Source organism: Sitophilus oryzae, unplaced genomic scaffold (genome assembly GCF_002938485.1).
Source record: "Sitophilus oryzae breed Bouriz unplaced genomic scaffold, Soryzae_2.0 scaffold_808_pilon_pilon, whole genome shotgun sequence".
NCBI lineage: Eukaryota > Metazoa > Arthropoda > Insecta > Coleoptera > Curculionidae > Sitophilus > Sitophilus oryzae.
In genome coordinates, this window is record NW_022147426.1 from 1,306,760 (window position 1) to 1,327,669 (window position 20,910).

A 20,910-nucleotide genomic window follows, 5' to 3' on the forward strand; every position below is an offset into this window, starting at 1 on the left:
TTAAAATACTAGATATATTGTGCTCCCTTTCTTGAGTTCATCATACAGTCTCAGGGCTTTGGCAAAACCCAGTCTCTGAGACGGTTTTACAGATATTTGTTCTCCATCTCCGACATCAGCCGTACTAAATATGGCACGAATGGTTGTCGTCTCGGCGCATTCAGTGATGAAGAGTTCTGGTTTTTCTGAGCTTCAATCCACTGAAGTGTCCTGTTAAGAAATCCATGACAATTCGAAAATTGTTCTTATTTAAATCAATAATTAAAAGACTAACGTAGACACTATAGTCAGTTTTTTTTTTCGTCTACACATACTGTGTTTTATTTGGTACGTTTTGACTGAACGGTTAAGACGGAAGGTGTAGGCGGCGCTTTAGCCTCATAAGGTATACTTTATAGGCCTACTGTAAATCTTCTAGATTTAAAAATCGAACATTATAAATGTAAAATAATGTAAATTAAAAGTAACATCGTAAATCTAAATTTTTGAATTAATAAATAATTCACCAATTTTTTCTGTGGGTTCTTTCGGTATAATTTATTACTTAGAAATATCGCGCTAAAGATATTACTTAACACCGACTATTTTAGTAGAAAAAAAAACGTGGAACAATATTTTAAAGTATCAGATTAGGGACTACGCGTGCCCTAAGTACTCCAATAACAACACTTAGAAAATAAGCAGCTGTCTATAAATGTAAAACCTCACATTGTACACAATATACAGGGTGTCCCAGAAATAAGTGCAAATATTTTAAGGGGTGGTAGATCTCCATAAAAGAAACGTATTTTCTCTTTATCGTTTTTCAAATAAGTCCAAAATAACGGAGTTATTTTACTTTGAAAATTTCAAAAAAAAAATGATTTTTTGCTAAAATTTTGAGAACCACTGGATCTTTTCTGGATTTTCTTTCTTGTAAATTTAATCTAATACTTATGTTGCCATATAATCAAGAAATTATGTTTTTTAACTAAAAACTAAAAAAATATCAAAAAAATTCGAATTTTCATTTTTTTTTCGCAAAAAAAAACCTCATAGGCGTGTTTCTGGGGTTGAACTATACTACCAGTTAAAATATTTGCATTTATTTCTGGGACACCCTGTATTGTGACGGTGGTATCATTCATCGATTTTGTTTTTCTCAAATTTGACACATATTTAAATGATGGCCATAAATTCAAAATTTTATAGCTATTTCGGCGTAATAAACTACATAACAAGAAAGCGCAAAACAAATAGCTATAAAATTATCATTAAAAAAACTTGAATTCGGAATTAAATGAATAATATGGGACAAAAATAGTATAATGTAACCTCGTCTGCATGAATAATAACATGAAAAAAGATATTACGTATATTAAATCAAAAATTTTTAAAAAATGTTTATAATTGTTTAATGAGTATCTAGTGTTTAAAATATAGAAAATTACTGTTTTGTTCCCACAAATTGACGATATTTAGTATTTATATCACGACTACGTGCTTCTAGAGTCAACAAAATCACAAACAATGTCTCAAAGTGAAGATCAAAGGAACATGAATTTTGAAATGATTAAATATTCATGAAACTATTATAATAGAAGAAAATTTAAAAGAAATTTAGTGATTCTCTAAACATTAGGCTCCTAGTTATAGTCGTGTCTCAAGACCTGTAGAGTAGACTCAATCATTTGTTGGTTCTGTTATACGTTGTCAAGATATACAGGGTGGCCCATCGAAAACGTTCCGCAAGGCATAACAGCCAGGGTATTTTTTTTTCAAAAAATCCAAAAACACGTCAATTTTGTTTGTGAGGGGCACAACAAATTGATGTGTTTTTGAATTTTCTGAAAAAAAAATTACTCTAGCCGTTATGCCTTGCAGAACGTTTTCGATGGCCACCCTCTCAGCAAAGACTGACAAATCTAAAAAATTTCAAATCAAATTCAAATGTGTCAAATGAACCGTCAAACAGCACTGTCAAGATCCCCACCCTAGGGCGCCTAACTTCGTCTACCATGCATGAATACATAGATATTCCTTAATATTTTTATTCAAAAGAAAAAAAACCTAAAAACCAGCATGATATTCGACCAATTTCTATTTTCGATACGGCAAAATGTAATGTGTGTGCTATATAACAAAACTTGACATTGAAAAACAAAAAATAATAATAACTCGGTCGTAATAAAAAGCGCGAAGGTTAAAAATAAGCCAAATGAAATTTATTTGAGATGCGGAATTTTTTCTGGTGGCGCCTAGACGCTGTTTAGCGTTAAGTTATTTAAACGCGTCTGCTGTCGGATTTGAGAAAAATCCCATGGCAATAAAACATATACACGGTGTCCCATATAAGGATGAACGTAAACTAAAAGAGATACAAAGATGACTAAGTTAGAGAACAATTCATTTCATTTTGTCCTTTACTCCTACGTGGAGCATATACCCCCTTACCAAATCCCCACCCCCACCAAAAACCAATGGACAGATTCTCAGACGATACAAGTTCGATACGAACATCATAATGAAACACGTGTAACGTTAAGTTACACAAGTTTCATTAAAAAGTTCGTATCGAACGTGTATCATTCAAAATTTAATCTACGACGCGACACGAGGGACGATCCAAAGAGATTTGATTTAATTTAAAATATCAGAGATATCCTCATAAAAATTAAAATTCAAAATTATCAGGTGCCCATATTAGTCGACGCCGTCGGTAACCGTGCTTGTTGATTGTTTCCATTTTGACTTTGACAACTCCATTATTGATGTTCGATTTTGTGTTAAACGTTCAGTTTTAGCAAAAAGCAAAAAATAATATTAATATGGGTGATTCTGATTCTGAAAGTGTCCCTTCGGATATCGAAGGCATTGCGCAAAACGTTGTCGATTCCTTACTACCCGAAAAATCAAGACAAACGTACGAGCAAGCCTATGTAAAACTTGAAGATTGGTGTAAAGGGAAAGGAATCAAGAATAGTAGTGACGAAAAGGTTCTCCTGGCATATTTTGAACATCTTTCAAAACATAGGAAGGCTCAATCACTTTGGCTATATTAAATTATTCCATGCTACGTTCAGTTATATCAGTGAAGAAAATACAGATATTAGTAAGTACGTCCATTTAATTGCATTTCTAAAAAGAAAATCGGTAGGATTTCGGTCAAAAAAAATCGAGAATTTTAAGAAAAGAAGACATAACTCGTTTTTTGTTGGAAGCTGATGATAAAATGTATTTCCTGACAAAAGTTTCATTGATAGTGGGACTTGCGGGAGCCTGCCGGCGTATCGAGTTGACAAATCTGCAGCTGCAAAATGTTAAAAATGAAGGACAAAGCATTCATGTCATTATTCCATTTACGAAAACAAAGATATCACGAAATTTTTTTTATAACGAAAGGGAATGTTGAAGGAATAAATATGGTGGAAATGGTTCGAAGATATATAGCTATGCGGCCAAGCAACACAGAGCATACTCGATTTTTTGTGGGGTACAGAAATGGAAAATGTATTAAGCAACCCGTTGGCATTAATACTTTAGGGAAAATGCCGTATAAAATAGCATTGTTCCTAAAAGTCTTCTAAATCCACAACAATACACTGGACATTGTTTCCGTAGATCGTCTGCGTCGTTGCTTGCAGATTCAGGAGTGGATTTATTAACTGTTAAAAGACATGGTGGTTGGCGCTCTAACACAGTGGCAAAGAGCTATATAGAAAATTCCAAAGAAAATAAGAAAAAAGTGTCATGTAATATTTTGGGTAACATTTCTGGCAATGATGCTTGCTGTTCAAGTTCAAGCACTCAGGAAATAAATTTACTTTCTAAAAATTCAACTCACCTGTCATCGTCTGGAATTAATTTAACCAATTGTACTGTAACGCCGTCGGCATTTGTGCTTTTGGTGACTCAAAAGGCGCCCGCCCGTTTAAAAGCGTACGCGATTCAAATAAAAGTTGTGCTTAATGAAGCGTTGTGGTTCGCTCGATTTAAATATATAATTAATGAGATAGTTTTTCCCGGCAAAGTTCCGCAAATATCCGTTACATTACACGCTTCAGTGGCTTTCCACTTTACTCATGTAATAATTTCCTTCTGTATATTATGTATGCATATAACAACTAATGAGGCCCGGGGTATTTATGTAAATAAAATACAAGACAATAATTAAATCTTATCAATTATAATGATTTTTAAAAATGTTACCGCCACAAGCAATCTACTGATAATATTTTTTATTATTATGAATGTAGCATTGGTTCATGATTATAAGAGCCATTTTATTTGACATTGTCTGGTAGAGTAGCTGTAGTGATATTAGTTTAAGATAGGAACTATCGAAAACACTCGATGCATACGAGGTTGAAGCACAAGCATATGCGGACGACCTGGTAATCATAGTAAAAGGACACAAAGAGGAGGACATCTCAAAAATACAGGAAGTCCTACATGCAATTCACAGCTGGTACACACTGGAACAATTAAGTGTAAACCCACAGAAAACCGTGATCATACCATTCACCAGAAGAAGGAAAATAGACAAATTGAAACCGCCCATTCTTCTTGGTGAGACAATTCTGTTTGCGGAGGAGGTTAAGTATCTAGGATTAAACCTGGACAAAAACTTAGCTGGACCTCTCATCTGGAAAAAACATCAAAAAAGGCTTGCTACGCTCTATGGGCATGCCGCCGAATTTGTGGTAGAAACTGGGGATTAAACCCCAAAAATACAGTTGCTTGGTGGCAGAAAGCCAACCAACCAACTAACTACAACGACAAGCATGCTTAGCGGTGACTGGTGCCTTCCATTCCACGCTGTCAAAAGCTATGGAAACTCTACTCGACTTATCTCCTCTTCAAATTTTTTTGGAAAGAGAAGCGAGATGGGCTACTAGAGGGGCGAGATGGGAAAGAGGGGGAGATGGGCTACTAGGTTTCTAAATATTGCACGAGGAAGCCAAGGAACAATCATGTTCATACAAAACCGACTAGTAGACGAACTACAGTCGGATGAGATTCTGGGAATGGTTTCGGATCTCACACCACCAGTCCAACTCTTGACACGCATCTACAACGTCCTGTTTCCGAATACGGACGAATGGGATAAGCCGGGAAACGGTTTATTACATGCGGGAATGTGTTGGTACACGGACGGATCCAAAAACGATAAAGGATCTGGCGCAGGAATTTACTGCAGCAGTCCAAAGACTGAGATCTACCACAGTCTTGGAAAACACACCACAATTTTCCAAGCTGAGCTATATGCTATTGAAACCTGTGTGCAACTGCCGGTAGAACAGCAATACACCGGGAAAACAATATGCATATTTTCGGATAGTCAAGCCGCGCTGAAAGCACTTGAGGCAACGAAAAGCACACTGTTCCGTTTTTATACGATTCAAAATAAAAAATATATAAATTGTAAAATTAGTAATTTTTTAATGGCCATAATGGCGTTCTTTCAAAATCATGGAACAACTTAATCATTTCCATAGATCCAGTGACGTACCGTGACTTTGAATTTTGAGACCAAAAACTGAAACAATAATTTGTCAAAAAAATCATATTACAGCTATATGTTTTATTTTGCATAAAAATGATAACTAATAAGTTTTATCGCTAAATTTAACTAAAGCTAAATACAACACAAATCTTAAATACGTGGACTATTATAACAACAAATACATCGTAAAAGACTATTTTGGTAGCATTCTGAACTAGAATTCAAGTTAAACATTTTAGAATATAATTTAAAGGAAAAATGTTAATTCAGTTAATATTAATTTTTGTATACTGCTCAGATTTATCTGGTCTTCTATCATATATTTGGGAAATTAGAGAATTATCTGAAGATTTTCATCTAAAAATTGGCATTGATAGTGGTGGTGGATCACTTAAAGTTAAATCTTATGCTAACATTAAAAGCCTCTTTGAGACGTTAGATCTGCAGTCCATATGTGGAATTTGTTCCTATACTTTGGCCGTTGACTTTAAGCTTATTATGATTCTCCTTGGTCTTCAGTCAAATTCATCCACTCACACTTGCCCATGGTGTGATGTAAATGTAAAGGAAATGGAAATTAAAGGATCATTCAGAACTATAAAAAGTATTACAGAAAATATAAATGTATGGCAATAATCTGGAGGAAATATAACAAAAGCCAAAGATTTTAGTAAGCGCTTTTGTTTGAAATATTTTTTTTTGTATTTTTTAAACTGTTGTTCAATGAACCATATCAAAAAGGGCAATTATTTTTTAGAAAACTGTATAAGCATACCTTTAATTATTGGCGACGAAGAAACACCTGTCTTAAAGTATATTCCCCCTCCTGAGCTTCACCTTTTGTTAGGTGTGGTTCAAAAACTATTTGATTGTTTTGATTGGAGAATACCAATGTTGCAACAGAATGGATAAAAAAAGCGGGATTGAAACTAGATCATTATGGAAAATGTAACGGAAATAACGCCAGACAACTTTTAAAGAAAGTGGATATTTTGAAGACGATATCGCCCGGTAAAGAATCCTATTCAACGTTTGTAGAAGCAAAAACCTAAACATCTTTTTTTTTAGGAAATAAATATATGCAGTGTTTTCTGCATTCAATCAAGTAGTTTCGAGTCGTTTTGGTCAAGCACTAAACAAATATTTTGAACATGACATCGAACAATTTAGATTGGAAATACTCAACTTAGGTATTAAGATAACTCCAAAGATTCATGCAATTCTGCATCATGTGCCAGAGTTTATAAAAGCAAATCATAGAGCTCTAGGATTTTACTCGGAACAAGCATCTGCGGGTAAGTTCATTTTTCTTTTAAATTATTTTCTAAAAAGTTTAACTTGAATCCTCGTTCAGAATGCTACCAAAATAGTCTTTTACGATGAAGTTGTTGTTATAATAGTCCACGCATTTAAGATTTGTGTTGTACTTAGCTTCAGTTAAATTTAGCGATAAAACCACTTAGTTAGGGAAGAAATATAATTATTCTAACTTATTAGTTAACATTTTTATGCAAAATAAAACATATAGCTGTAATATGATTTTTTTGACAAATTATTTGTCAGTTTTTGGTCTCAAAATTCAAAGTCACGGTACGTCACTGGATCTATGGAAATGATTTAGTTGTTCGATGATTTTGAAAGAACGCATTATGGCCATTAAAAAATTACTAATTTTACAATTTATATATTTTTTATTTTGAATCATATAAAAACCGAACAGTGAGCACGTCTATGACGATTCTTCATTGTAAAAAACTACTCAATATATTAGGAGATAGGAACAAAGTGTCGCTAATATGGATACCGAGACATGTTGGCCTAGAGGGAAATGGACGTGCTGATTCCCTCGCCAAAGTCTTTTAGTTTCAAAGTAAAGGAATTTTTCCAATTTTTTGTTATCTCAAAAACTGCGACTTTTGACTAATTTTGATGTTATTACAAATTTTGTTGCAAATATTATGCCTAATCTTAAATTGAAAACCGCGTTTCGCTAGCTACTGTAATTTTGGAATTACGATTTTCTTAAATATTTAACCCCCTCCCATACCCCCTTACCAACCCCCCATCCCCCCCAAAAACTAATGGCCAGATTCTCGGGTGCCACAGTATTTTTGTGCCAAATTTGGTTAAAATCGGTTTAGCGGTTTTTGAGTTATCGTGTTACAGACGGACAGACAGACACCATGAGAAAATATTTTGTATTTAGGTCATTTATGACCCAAATAACTAATAATAATTTTGAGTGGAATTAAAAAACTTTTTTTTTGCCGATCTTAATAGCCTACCATACCCATTGGTATGGTCGGCTATAAAATAGAATCAATTTAATCTGATACAAATCAGAAATGGCACGGTTAACAAAATTATAAAACACTTAACTACTTGCCATAATAAAACAATAATTATATTTATCTGTACCCAGTTGCCGGTATTACCAAATCGAATTATAATACGGGATTTAAAATAATGTCATAAAACTCACAGATAATTATATTAATTAATTTTGCGATACATATCATAAATATCCATATACGAATTCCACGTAAAACGATAATAATTTATAATTTGTACAATTTCAACAAATTAGTAATAATCACAAAACGATTTTGATAAAACTGGCTAAACTAATGCAAAATAAATCTATTTAAAAATAAAAATAAATAAATGCAATATTTTTGAACAAGATCCCTATACGAAAAACAAATAATATAGAAAATAAACAAGTATTTCCATTGCAGGAATGTCATCATAAACTACATTTTTTATACGTCCATTGACTTGACCTGGTATAAATCAGAAATTACAGACTAATAAAACTATGCGAACTAAACCGGTGTTGTCATATCTACCGAAATAAAATCCTTTTTACCTCGGCCGCAGTTACACGTATCAAGTAGCTAAAATTCAGCGCGTTCATTTTAGGGTGTATTCCGTTGCTTACCTTGGTTATGGTTTTATGTTCCGTTTCTATCCTTTTCCTGAAAATTTTCTTATTATGGAACTTAAAATTACATTTCCAAAAATGTAACACACTTGATATTTTGTTATAGTCTTCTTCGAAATACAGAATTTTTTATAAGTTCGCCACTTTTAACTAGTAGGCTTTGAACCCCTTATTGGTGATCTGCCCATTGCCTGGAAACTTATATGGTGAAATTTTGATAAAATAATTTAGTACTCACTAAAAACACGGTACGTCGCTAGTGGTAGGAAAAATAATTTTTAGAGGTTACTAGTTTATTTGGTTGCCTGGGATATGCATATACAGGGTGTTTCCTAATTAATCTAAAAAATAAAAAATCGTTAGAAAACGGCTTAAGACGGGCTCTTAGTAAGTATATTTATTTTTTTCTCAGCAACCGTTTGATGAACAAGAAAAACTCAAAAGATCAATTTTGTTGAAAAAGGATGGCCAGTCAAGAAAAAAATATATTTTCTTTAAAAAAGCAGTAGTGTACCATTTATGTTAAGCAAAATATCGATTTTTTTAATTTTTAACACCCTGTAGATCAGAAAGGAAGTACTTTAGACCCAATGGTTATATAAAAATTGTTTTAAGAAGACATGAGGAATCACACCACAATTTTTTAGACTAATTAGAAAAAACCCTGTATATTGTCAACTTGACAATGATTGTTGATACATCAAAAATACCTTTTCTGTGAAAAAGCCCGATTTTCGCAGGAAAAATTTTGGTTTTTATTGAATTTGGGCCTGCGTCTGCAAATACCGGTATGTTTTTTAATATTCTATCTATCTAAATTTTAAATATCATAGTCAGAAATAGTTTTATTATTTATTAACTGTAAAAATGGTATACTTCTAAGTTTTGTCAAATATTGTGATTTACTTTCTACCTTATAGTCAAAATTTATATTTAATAAACTGTAAAATATATATATTCTTATGTTTTATTAAAGTTACTCTGATATACTAATATATCAGTGTAACTTTAAAACTAAATCCTTTGAAATCAAATATAAACATAAAAAATATTTACAGCAGAAAAGGCAAAGGCGCTCTCTACTAAGAACACGGAGGGGCGCTTTGACCCAAAATTTTACTATTAAGTTTCATATCTATCTTAATAGAAGATTATTTTCTTTTATCTATGGTTATAACTGCCTCCAAACTAACCAGCGCGAGAAGGCTGGTTTTTCTGGTTTCGTTTGTCAGTCGATGTCATTTATGTGACAGAAATCAAGCAAATATTGAGAGTTCGAGTAAAATACTCATTTAATTTCTAAAATTTGTAATAATATTTTGTATTTACATCCAAAAGCAATGGAGGTAGGCAGTAAAGGTAAATAAATTTCATTAACTAAATAGAATGACGTTTTAGGACGATTTAAACTTATCATGCAGGCATTGTTTCTTAAAGTCAGGAACATTTAAAGAAAACATGAAAAACAAGACAACAAGTAATCGTGAATGTTTTGTAAGCTATAAAAATATAAATATTGATTAGATTTGTTTATTTATTATTGATCTGTTTTAATACTGGACCTGCAAATCTTCACTTGAGCTGTCTAACGAGTTTAACAGTTTATTAATAACTATTAAAACCCCCAAATAATATCCTTCAGAACCAAAACACGGAAATAAATACATTTCCCCGCCTCTGCCACGTCCGGGTCGTCGCGGCAACGGCGCATCCTCGACTGAGCGAAGTACCGCGTTGCCGGATGGGGCAAGGCCGGTCGCGGTTCGCGCTGTTGCCTCTCTAGCCTTTATAAAGGCATATCTCGGCTAGCTGCGGTGTTTCCTGGCGCCTGGCGTTCGCGCGACTCGAGCGGCGCGGCTAAAAATAGCAACATGGCGGCCAGACGACGCCAACCCGCTACACGGTGGACGTCGTTCGCTGGCGCGCCTCGGCGACGTCTACTTCAACCCAACGTACTCGCATGGCGATGTGATATTTGAACTGGGTCGAATTCTGTCCTTCAAGGCTTGGAAATGTATCTTGATAGTACAAAACTTAAAAAAAATCAAAATAAATAAATTCTTTCACAGATATACCAGTGAATGTCAATTTATAATAATTTATCCCAATCTAATTCTGAGCAAATAATGTTTACACGCGTAAAGATTCGTTCTTTAATAAGGAATAAAATACAAATATAAGTCTACTTCTAAATGTAACATAGAATATTTAACAATAAATATTGTTAAACGCAATATTGCGCTTGTTTCAGATCTTTTATTTACAGTGTCACATAAGGTCAGCGAGATAAAATGTTCACAATAAAAATAACACTACATTACTACACAAATTATTCACTAAAATATGTTTTTAAAAGGTCTGAATTTTCTCTAACAAGTAAATTTATGAATAGTTCCGAATACGATAAATCACAAATTATAATCTGAAATGAACTTAACCAAGCTGTTGCTTTTTTCTCTTAGAATTGCTAATTCTGATAACAGATAGTATACCGGGTGTTGCATCGTCGGAGGGGACATAGGAAATCCCATGTAAATTTTAATGGGGTCAATTATTGGCTTCCCTAATTATTTTAGAGAATAATTCTATTTAGGTTAATTGAAGAGCACTAAAACCCACATTCAAAAGAATAACTTTAGATATTTTTGATTAGCTCGTTTACGAGTTATCGCGGATTTCTTTTTAAATATTTCTCCTTTCTTATGGCCCTGTATTTACTTATGAGCACCAGTCAAGGTAAAAGATAACTGTCAAATGAAGTTGTCATTTCAGAAATTTACCTATTTAGTGCTTTATTATTATTGAAAACTCATTCCTACATCGGAAATCTTAAAGATGTATTTATAAATACAAATTAATATGAATTAAATTAAAATAAAGTAATCAATTACAAGGTTAATTATAGTACTATTACAATATTCAATAACTTATTAATTTAGGTACTATTAAATTGTTAGAACTTTAGGATTTAAGAAGATGTTCAAATATTCCTCCATCGTCTGCTAGACAATAACCCGGGCGATCATAAAATTCTCTTCTTACTACTAATTACTTCATGCTAGTTGGTAAACTGAAATTCTATTGCATTAGGCAGAAATAGCATTTTTTAACTCGTCTAGATTTAGGTATTTTTTATCCTTGTATATCCTGTTTTTTTAAATGGCCCCAGAGGTCTCATTTAACTTGTAAAGGAGATAAAAGAGTTTTAATGGACTATATAATACTCTAATTTTAGTATCATATACACAACCTGCTTTTTGTCAGGTAAGACGGTAGGTGTAGACTAAGCTTTAAAGTATTTTCGAACTTAAACGATACAAACGATAAAAACTATTTCTAAAAGACAAACATTTCACTTAGCGATTCGATGTCTAGAAAGCCTTCCATCAAAGGGATTTCTAAGGATGAAACGGATACTATTTCCAAGCTTCTTCGTACAACTGGTCTGTTATAGAGAATGTTTGTCTATATCAAGTTAAACAAACTCGAGTCTGTCATCGAGGATTGCTCTGCAAACTGAATGAAGCAACAAGTGACGTTGGATACGGCCGAGAAATAAAATTACAGATACCACAGCCTCAAAATAAAAATAAAAATAACGACTGTCTCTAACAGTAACTTTCTTATTTTAAATGGGTGCTTCCATTTTTTATTACATACTATAATACCGGGTGTTGCATCGTAGGACGGGACATAGGAAATCCCATGTAAATTTTAATGGGGTCAATTATTGGCTTCCCTAATTATTTTAGAGAATAATTCTATTTAGGTTTATTGAAGAGCACTAAAACCCACATTCAAAAGAATAACTTTAGATATTTTTGATTAGCTCGTTTACGAGTTATCGCGGATTTCTTTTTAAATATTTCTCCTTTCTTATGGCCCTGTATTTACTTATGAGCACCAGTCAAGGTAAAAGATAACTGTCAAATGAAGTTGTCATTTCAGAAATTTACCTATTTAGTGCTTTATTATTATTGAAAACTCATTCCTACATCGGAAATCTTAAAGATGTATTTGTAAATACAAATTAATATGAATTAAATTAAAATAAAGTAATCAATTACAAGGTTAATTATAGTACTATTACAATATTCCATAACTTATTAATTTAGGTACTATTAAATTGTTAGAACTTTAGGATTTAAGAAGATGTTCAAATATTCCTCCATCGACTGCTAGACAATAACCCAGGCGATCATAAAATTCTCTTCTTACATTCGCTAGTTGGTAAACTGAAATTCTATTGCATTCGGCAGAAATAGCATTTTTTAACTCGTCTAGATTTAGGTATTTTTTATCCTTGTATATCCTGTTTTTTAAAATGGCCCCAGAGGTCTCACTTAACTTGTACAGGAGATAGAGTTTTAATGGACTATATAATACTCTAATCTTAGTATCGTATACACAACCTTCTTTTTGTCCGGTAAGACGGTAGGTGTAGACTAAGCTTTAAAGTATTTTCAAACTCAAACGATACAAACGATAAAAACTATTTCTAAAAGACAAACATTTCACTTAGCGATTCGATGTCTAGAAAGCGTTCCATCAAAGGGATTTGTAAGAATGAAACGGATACTATTTCCAAGCTTCTTCGTACAACTGGTCTGTTATAGAGAATGTTTGTCTATATCAAGTTAAACAAACTCGAGTCTGTCATCGAGGATCGCTCTGCAAACTGAATGAAGCAACAAGTGACGTTGGATACGGCCGAGAAATAAAAACAGAAAACTTGGAATCTGTAGGGAAGTTACAGATGCCACAGCCTCAAAATAAAAATAAAAATAACGACTGTCTCTAGCAGTAACTTTCTTATTTTAAATGGGTGCCCCCATTTTTTAATACATACTATACCGAATACCGGGTGTTGCATAGTAAAACGGGACATAGGAAATCCCATGTAAATTTTAATGGGGTCAATTATTGACTTCCCTAATTATTTTAGAGAATAATTCTATTTAGGTTTATTGAAGAGCACTAAAACCCACATTCAAAAGAATAACTTTAGATATTTTTGATTAGCCCGTTTACGAGTTATCGCCGATTTCTTTTTAAATATTTCTCCTTTCTTATGGCCCCGTATTTACTTATGAGCACCAGTCAAGGTAAAAGATAACTGTCAAATGAAGTTGTCATTTCAGAAATTTATCTATTTAGTGCTTTATTATTGTTATTAAAAACTCATAGTACCTACACTGAAAATTTTAGCCATGAATTACACTACCGAAGAAAAAGTATTGATGATTAAGTGGTATTATCAAGGAAATAGTTATGAAAAGGTGTCGGACATGTTTGCTTCTCTGTATCCGAATAGACCGATACCTGGAAAATCTACAATCGCAACGAATATTCAGAGATTTGAGACCAAAGGTACCCTAATAAATAACTGCAGATGTGAAGCAAGGCAGGAACAAAGAGAAGATGCAAGAAATGATACCGACTTGGAAGTTTTATTGTGCGTGGAAGAGAACGATGGAAAGATCAGCACAAGGAAACTTGAGAATGAAATAGGAATAGATCACACTACACCGTTTCGAATTTTGAAACGACATAAATACTATTCCTTCAAATATGAATTTTAGTACTAGACAGAATAGCTTTTAGGCATATTAGACTAAAATAAAAACGTGGGGCCCATTAACTATTGCTGTAATACTTTCTTCTATACTAAGTGTGGATTGCATCGACTTACTATAATCGTAACTGGAGATTTTGACGATCAATAACCAGCCGTGGCGGCTTCACCAGCGAACGCCGAGCTCATGATCTACCAAAGTATAAAGATATGCTTTGCCATAAGTAGGATTTCAGAGGGGCCCCAAGTTTTTGTTCTAATATGCCTAAAAGCTATTCTGCCTAGTACTAAAATATTTCTGAACTAGAAGTTCAAAATACCTAATTGTTATTATTTTCTAGTTTTCAGTGCACATAAGATTTAACTTAAAAGTTTTTTTGATTTAACTTAAAAGTTTTATTTAACTTAAAAGTTTTTTTTCCGATTTTTTAGTTTTCATTCGCCTACCGGAAAAAAACGCCCGTCATAATAACCCCTTGCCCTTCGCGTCCGGCTAAGGTCGTTCTCCAGTCCCACGATATCATAAAAAAACAATTACCACCTGCCATTATCGTCCGGTGTACGAGCGAGGCCCAAAGTGCTCTCGCCTCAGTTTTTAGCACTCGAGTGGCTGTTAAAACGACTTAAAACCTATCTAGACGTAATGCACAATGGACGACCCGGGGTAAAAATGTTTGTCTTGGGCCGGCTGTTCATACAAGAGATGCATGCCGAGCTTTCGAACGTCGTCAAACATCAAAGAAACGGTTTACAAGGGAAAAAATATGTGGTTGAGATTTGGTTTAAAAAAAGGTAATCTATACTAATATATAAAATCCTTAAGTGACTGACTCACTGATTAATCACGATCTTGCTCAAACCCCTCAACGTAAGAAGCTCAATTTTGGCATACAGGTTGATTCTAGGGTGTAGAGGTTCGATAAGAAGGGATTTTTCGAAATTCCAGTTCCAAGGGGGTGAAACCACCCCTCAAATATTACAATATTTTTTATTTAAAAAACGGTCAAGTTTCCGAAAAAACGCTTAAACACGTATATTTTATATTGTTTTTTACATATTTTAAGATTTTATAAAAATGTATACAGGGTGTTTCGAAAAATCTGGTCATTGATTAATCACGATCCTGCTTAAAGCGCTTGACGTAAAAAGCTGATTTTTGAAAAACGGATTGACTTTAGGGTGTAGAGGTTCGATAACAACGGATTTTTCGAAACTCGAATTCTAAGGGGGTGAAACTACCCCTCAAAAATTAGAATATATTTTTATTTAAAAACCACTATTTAAACTCACGATAAAATACTTAACGAATTTATTTGTCTCACTCTGTACACACAACTTATATTATTTACAACACAATTTATGCAACTACTATTACTCTAACGGTATTTCGCGGTATTATCAAACTTCAGACTTCAGACTATCTTCAGACTCCCAACTGTCAAAGCGCGGGCCTTATATACCCCCTGGCGATGGTTTCTGGAATTTTCTAAAGAATTCTGTAATTTTCTTTTACTTCCTGGCGAATTCACCAGGTTCCTCAATGCACGTTACAGTTATGCAACCAGTAATACACCTTGACCTTAACAATATTTTAAAATGTTTAACATCCCTTAATTTTAAACTATAGCTTACCTTCAGGTCTTATCCTATCTATACTAGTTCGACTATAAGGAGGTGGTGGCGTTTCTGAAAAAAGAAAAACATATTATTATACACATAGCTATGTATTTACATTATTATTTATACAAATATACAGGGTGGTCCGAACAGTATTCTGGAAACTTGGGCAGCATATTCCACAGATAAAAATATGTAAAAATGTATGTGCTAAAATGCTTAGATTCGGAAATACAGGGTGTATAAGTCATATATAGATAATAGTCATCATATTACTTTCGATTTTTTCTAAATAATTTCTGAAGTAACGTCAATATTTGGGTAAAAATTGATATCTGAAAGTTTTTTGACATGAGAAATTTGATTTTGATGGCAATATGACGCCTAATTCTAGAGGGCGCCACCTACATATTTTTTTAACTGGTTTGAAGAGTAATCAATTTTCGTCCGTACCTGTATAAAACTACTGAGTAAAAAATATACATTTACGACGTTCATTACTAAAAAAAGGTTTCTTGGTAAAAATCGCTACGAGTAATGGTTCTCGAAATTTCTTTTTGCATTTTAGGACATACATTTATACGAACATTTTTACTTATTTTTATATGAAGAATCTGCTGCCGAAGCTTCCGGAATACAGTTCGGACCACCCTGTGTATAAATCTATATATTATTTTTGCATTTTCACAATTTCCGTGTAAGAATTGTTAAAATTCAATTTGTCAAAAATAGCGGATTGGTCAATACAAAACCGATAAAACTATATACACGAAAATCCCACGAAGCGAAGCATGCGATAACGAGAGTAGTCCGTCCGCCCGTCGTCCTTTCTAGAGACGGCGGCGGTACCCACGTACCACCGCCACCGCTAATTATAAAAAAGAACCAAGTGGAACGGCGGAGAGCAGATGAGATAGCCGTGGCGCCGACCCAACAATCTGATGGGTGGCATTCGTCTGCGGTCGAGGCAGTACCAGGCCAGATAATATGATGGGTTCTTTCCCGTCGATCCGGTACCTGCGGTTCGCCAAAACCATCGATTTACATTCACGAACATCGCGATGATGGATCGAGGAAAGTATAAACATAAAATAAAGACAATTTGTTTAATATTGTTTTAAATCAATCTATACTAATATACAGTGGTGGCCAAAAGTATGGAAACTTTTTTAATTTGTCATTTATGCTGAGAAATTAAAATATGAAATAAAACGACTTATATAATCGTGACCTACAAATAATTTCCTACAAAACCTAATACATTTAAATTAAAAATTACAGCTATCAAAAAATATATAAAAAATTATGAATATTTTCTTGGTCAAAAGTATGGAAACTTAAGAAGAATGTTTATTAAAATTCAAGATAATATAAAAATTACTAATATTTAGTGGAATATCCCTTTGAATTAATTACTTCTCTACATCTTCATGGCATCGAATCGATCAATCTCGTACAATCTTTACTGGAAATGGCCGCCCATTCAGTTTTTAGCACTTCCCATAATTCATTTTTATTTGAAATAGAATGGCTTCGAATTTTGCTATCCAAATGGTCCCATAAATTTTCTATGGGGTTAAGATCCAGAGACTGTGAGGGCCAATCCATTAGTGGAACATTATGTTCATTTAACCAATTTTGAACAAACCGAGATTTGTGCTTGGGATCATTGTCTTGCTGGCAACCATCTGAGTGGCATTTCTTCATCAGCATGAGGCAGCATATTATTCTCCAATATGTCTTTGTACAAAAAACGGTCCATTATCCCATCAATTTTAACAAGAGGACCAACACCTGAGCGATAAAAACACCCCCATACCATTGTACTCCCACCCCTATGTTTTACTGTGGGCGTCTGGTATTTATGGCTGTACCGTATACCTTTTGGTCTTCGGACATAACGTCTCCCGTCACTACCAGTTGAAACTTGCTTTCGTCGCTAAACAGTACAGTATTCCATTTCTGATAAGACCAGGTGAGATGATCTTGAGCAAATTTAAAGCGGGCCATCCTATTTTTCTTTGGTATTAGTGATTTCTTCACCGCAACTCTTCCAAAAAGTCCCATGTCATCCAACCTTCTTCTCACCGTGCGTGCGGACACCGATATTCCCCTTTCACCCATTTCTCGAGAAATGTCTGTGGATGTTTTTTTGGATCTCCCATTGATATTCTCTTCATTACTTTCATTGTCCTGTTGCACAACTTTCTTGGTCTTCCTGACTTAAAAGCTGTTGAAACGTTCCCTGTTTTATTAAATTTACGAATTATTTTCGAAACGGTGCCTTTTAAAATGTTTAAATTTTTACTTTTTGAATTTGTTTATAACCGCTCTTGTATAATTCAACTATTTTTATTTTTTTAAATCCGTAGAAATATTTAGACTTGGGCATGATGTTTATATTTATCTGAAGCAAATCGTACCGTTTATCAGCTTAAACTAAATAATTTTAATGTATTTATTTATGGTTTCCATACTTTTGGCTACAAGAAATCTATTGTTCTCCTACAAAAACTGCTAAACAGATTTTTTTCGCTGTGTAATTTTTAGAATACTTTTATTTGCTGATAAACTGTTCATTTATATTCCTGAGAGTTTAAGCATAGCAATATTTTCTGTGATATTTTAAAAAGTAAAAAGTTTCCATACTTTTGGCCACCACTGTATATAAAATCCTTTAGTGACTGACTCACTGATTAATCACGATGCTGCTCAAACCACTCAACGTAAGAAGCTCAATTTTGGCATACAGGCTGATTCTAGAGTGTACAGGTTCCATAAGAAAGGATTTTTCGAAATTCCAGTTCCAAGGGGGTGAAACCACCGCACCGTTCAAATATTACAATATTTTTTATTTCAAAAACGATTAAGTTTCCGAAAAAAACGCTTAAACACGTATATTTTAATTTGTTTTTACATATTTTAAGATTTTTTAAAAATGTATACAGGGTGTTTCGAAAAATCTGGTCATTGATTAATCACGATCCTGCTTAAACCGCTTGACGTAAAAAGCTGATTTTTGGAAAACGGATTGATTTTAGGGTGTAGAGGTTCGATAAGAAGGGATTTTTCGAAACTCGAATTCTAAGGGGGTGAAACCACCCCTCAAATATTAGAATATTTTTTATTTAAAAACCGGTGAGTTTTTCGAAAAAACTCTTAAATACGTATATTTTATTTTGTTGTTTTACATATTTTAAAATTTTTTAAAAATTTATACAGGGTGTTTTATAAAATATGACTACTGAGTAATCACGATTCTGCTTAAACTGCTTGACGTTTAAAGCTGATTTTTGGCAAACGGATTGACTGTGGCGTGTAGAGGTTAGATAAGGATGAGTTTCCCAAATCTCAAATTCCAAGAGTGTGACTTTACAAAAGTAATTGTAAATTCACTATAATTAAATGTTTTAATTTGTTGTAACTTTATAGTAAAAAAGTTATAGTAAACAAGAAGTTGGCAATTTTAAAAGATAAATTTACAATGAATAAGTAAATTTACTATGAGACACACATTTTTTAAATAAATTCACGACGAATATTGGTTTGGTTTGGTTTGGTTAAGTACATACATGCCACAAATTAACCATACAGCGATTTTACAAACGAATTGTAAATCTAAAGAATGGATGGTAAATTTACTACAATAATCTCTGGCAAGATATAACCCTCAATATTGTTATTAAATTTACAATTTTTTCAGAGTAGTATAGACACAGGCCCATGAGTTGGAAATATTGAAATAGTTAAAATATTGATAACACTTTTGAGTGCCTTCAAGAATCGCAATGAAACGAAGTGTTGTTACATGTAAAATTGCAGTTTTAGGTAAAATTTTAAAAGCAATTCTGATAGTTATGATACAAAACAGGTTTGATATAAATAGTATTTTGTTTAATTGTTCAATCTTGTTCCACATTAACCTCGATCGCAACTTGGCGCCACCGGTAAATAAAAAACAGGACAGAAAAAAAACCAAAAGCCGTCCGCGTATCGAATGTGCGCGGGACCCGCATTTTCCAAAATAAACATCTGGTCGTGCTTCTCTTTCTTCTTCTTCAGCTTCTTCGGAACAATTCGAGTACCCAGAACCGCCACCGGCGGCTTCTTTCTGGGAACCGTCCCGTCCGTCTGCCGCAAGTCGTACCGTCTCTTGTCTCGGCGGCATTTTTTTCCTCTTGTTCACTGTCTCCTGCCCGTTTCCGAGAGTCGGCGATGTTCGGGATTTTATCGACGTAGGTTACATCGATCGATTTTTTTCAGCGTCTAGTTTTTTTGTGGTACGGACAGGGACGAAAAAGAACTACATCGGAACATGGAACCACGTCCAATGTGAAATATTACATAACTCATGCTCATTTGCATTTTTTTTTGAAAAGCTGTTTGGTTCGGTGGTCTCTTTTAATATCATCATTAATTCATCAAATCAATATCCACCTGCCAACTTCAAAAAAAATCGGTAAAAAAACTTTTAAGTTAAACGGTTTTATCTTATGTGCACTGAAAACTAGAAAATAATAAGAACAATTAGGTATTTTGAACTTCTAGTTCAGAAATATTTTAGTACTAGGCAGAATAGCTTTTAGGCATATTAGACTAAAATAAAAACGTGGGGCCCCTCTGAAATCCTACCTATGGCAAAGCATATCTTTATACTTTGGTAGATCATGAGCTCGGCGTTCGCTGGTGAAGCCGCCACGGCTGGTTATTGATTGTCAAAATCTCCAGTTACGATTATAGTAAGTCGATGCAATCCACACTTAGTATAGAAGAAAGTATTACAGCAATAGTTAATGGGCCCCATGTTTTTATTTTAGTCTAATATGCCTAAAAGCTATTCTGCCTAGTACTAAAATATTTCTGAACTAGAAGTTCAAAATACCTAATTGTTATTATTATTTTCTAGTTTTCAGTGCACATAAGATAAAACCGTTTAACTTAAAAGTATTTTTACCGATTTTTTATTTTCTAGTTTTTAGTATTTAACGGAAATGCCTACCGAATATTCCTCATTCTATTTAATTCATTTAGTGCATCATTATTACATGGTTTTTTACCTGATAATTTATTACAATCTAATTCCTCAATACATAGCCCTTCCAGAGACTTGACTCGACTTAGAGCCACGTATGCTTGCCCTTCCTCAAACAATTTTTAGCCCAAATACACTACTGCATGGTCGACTGTGCTGTCATGCATTTTATGGACGGTGGATGCCCATGACAAAATTAAGGGTAACATCCTTCTTTCAGCCGTACCATAATTGAATTTTGCTGGAAACTGTATGGC

At 33.7% G+C, this 20,910-nt stretch overlaps 1 protein-coding gene across 1 annotated transcript in view; it reads right to left on the reverse strand.

Moving 5' to 3' along the window:
- The window catches only part of LOC115888777 (mothers against decapentaplegic homolog 6), a 122,771-nt gene that overhangs the window by 56,713 nt on the left and 45,148 nt on the right, over positions 1 to 20,910 (reverse strand). The window contains exon 3 of the mRNA XM_030908619.1: positions 15,637 to 15,690. Coding sequence (XP_030764479.1) covers positions 15,637 to 15,690 — 54 coding nt within the window. The remainder of the gene's footprint in view (positions 1 to 15,636; positions 15,691 to 20,910) is intronic.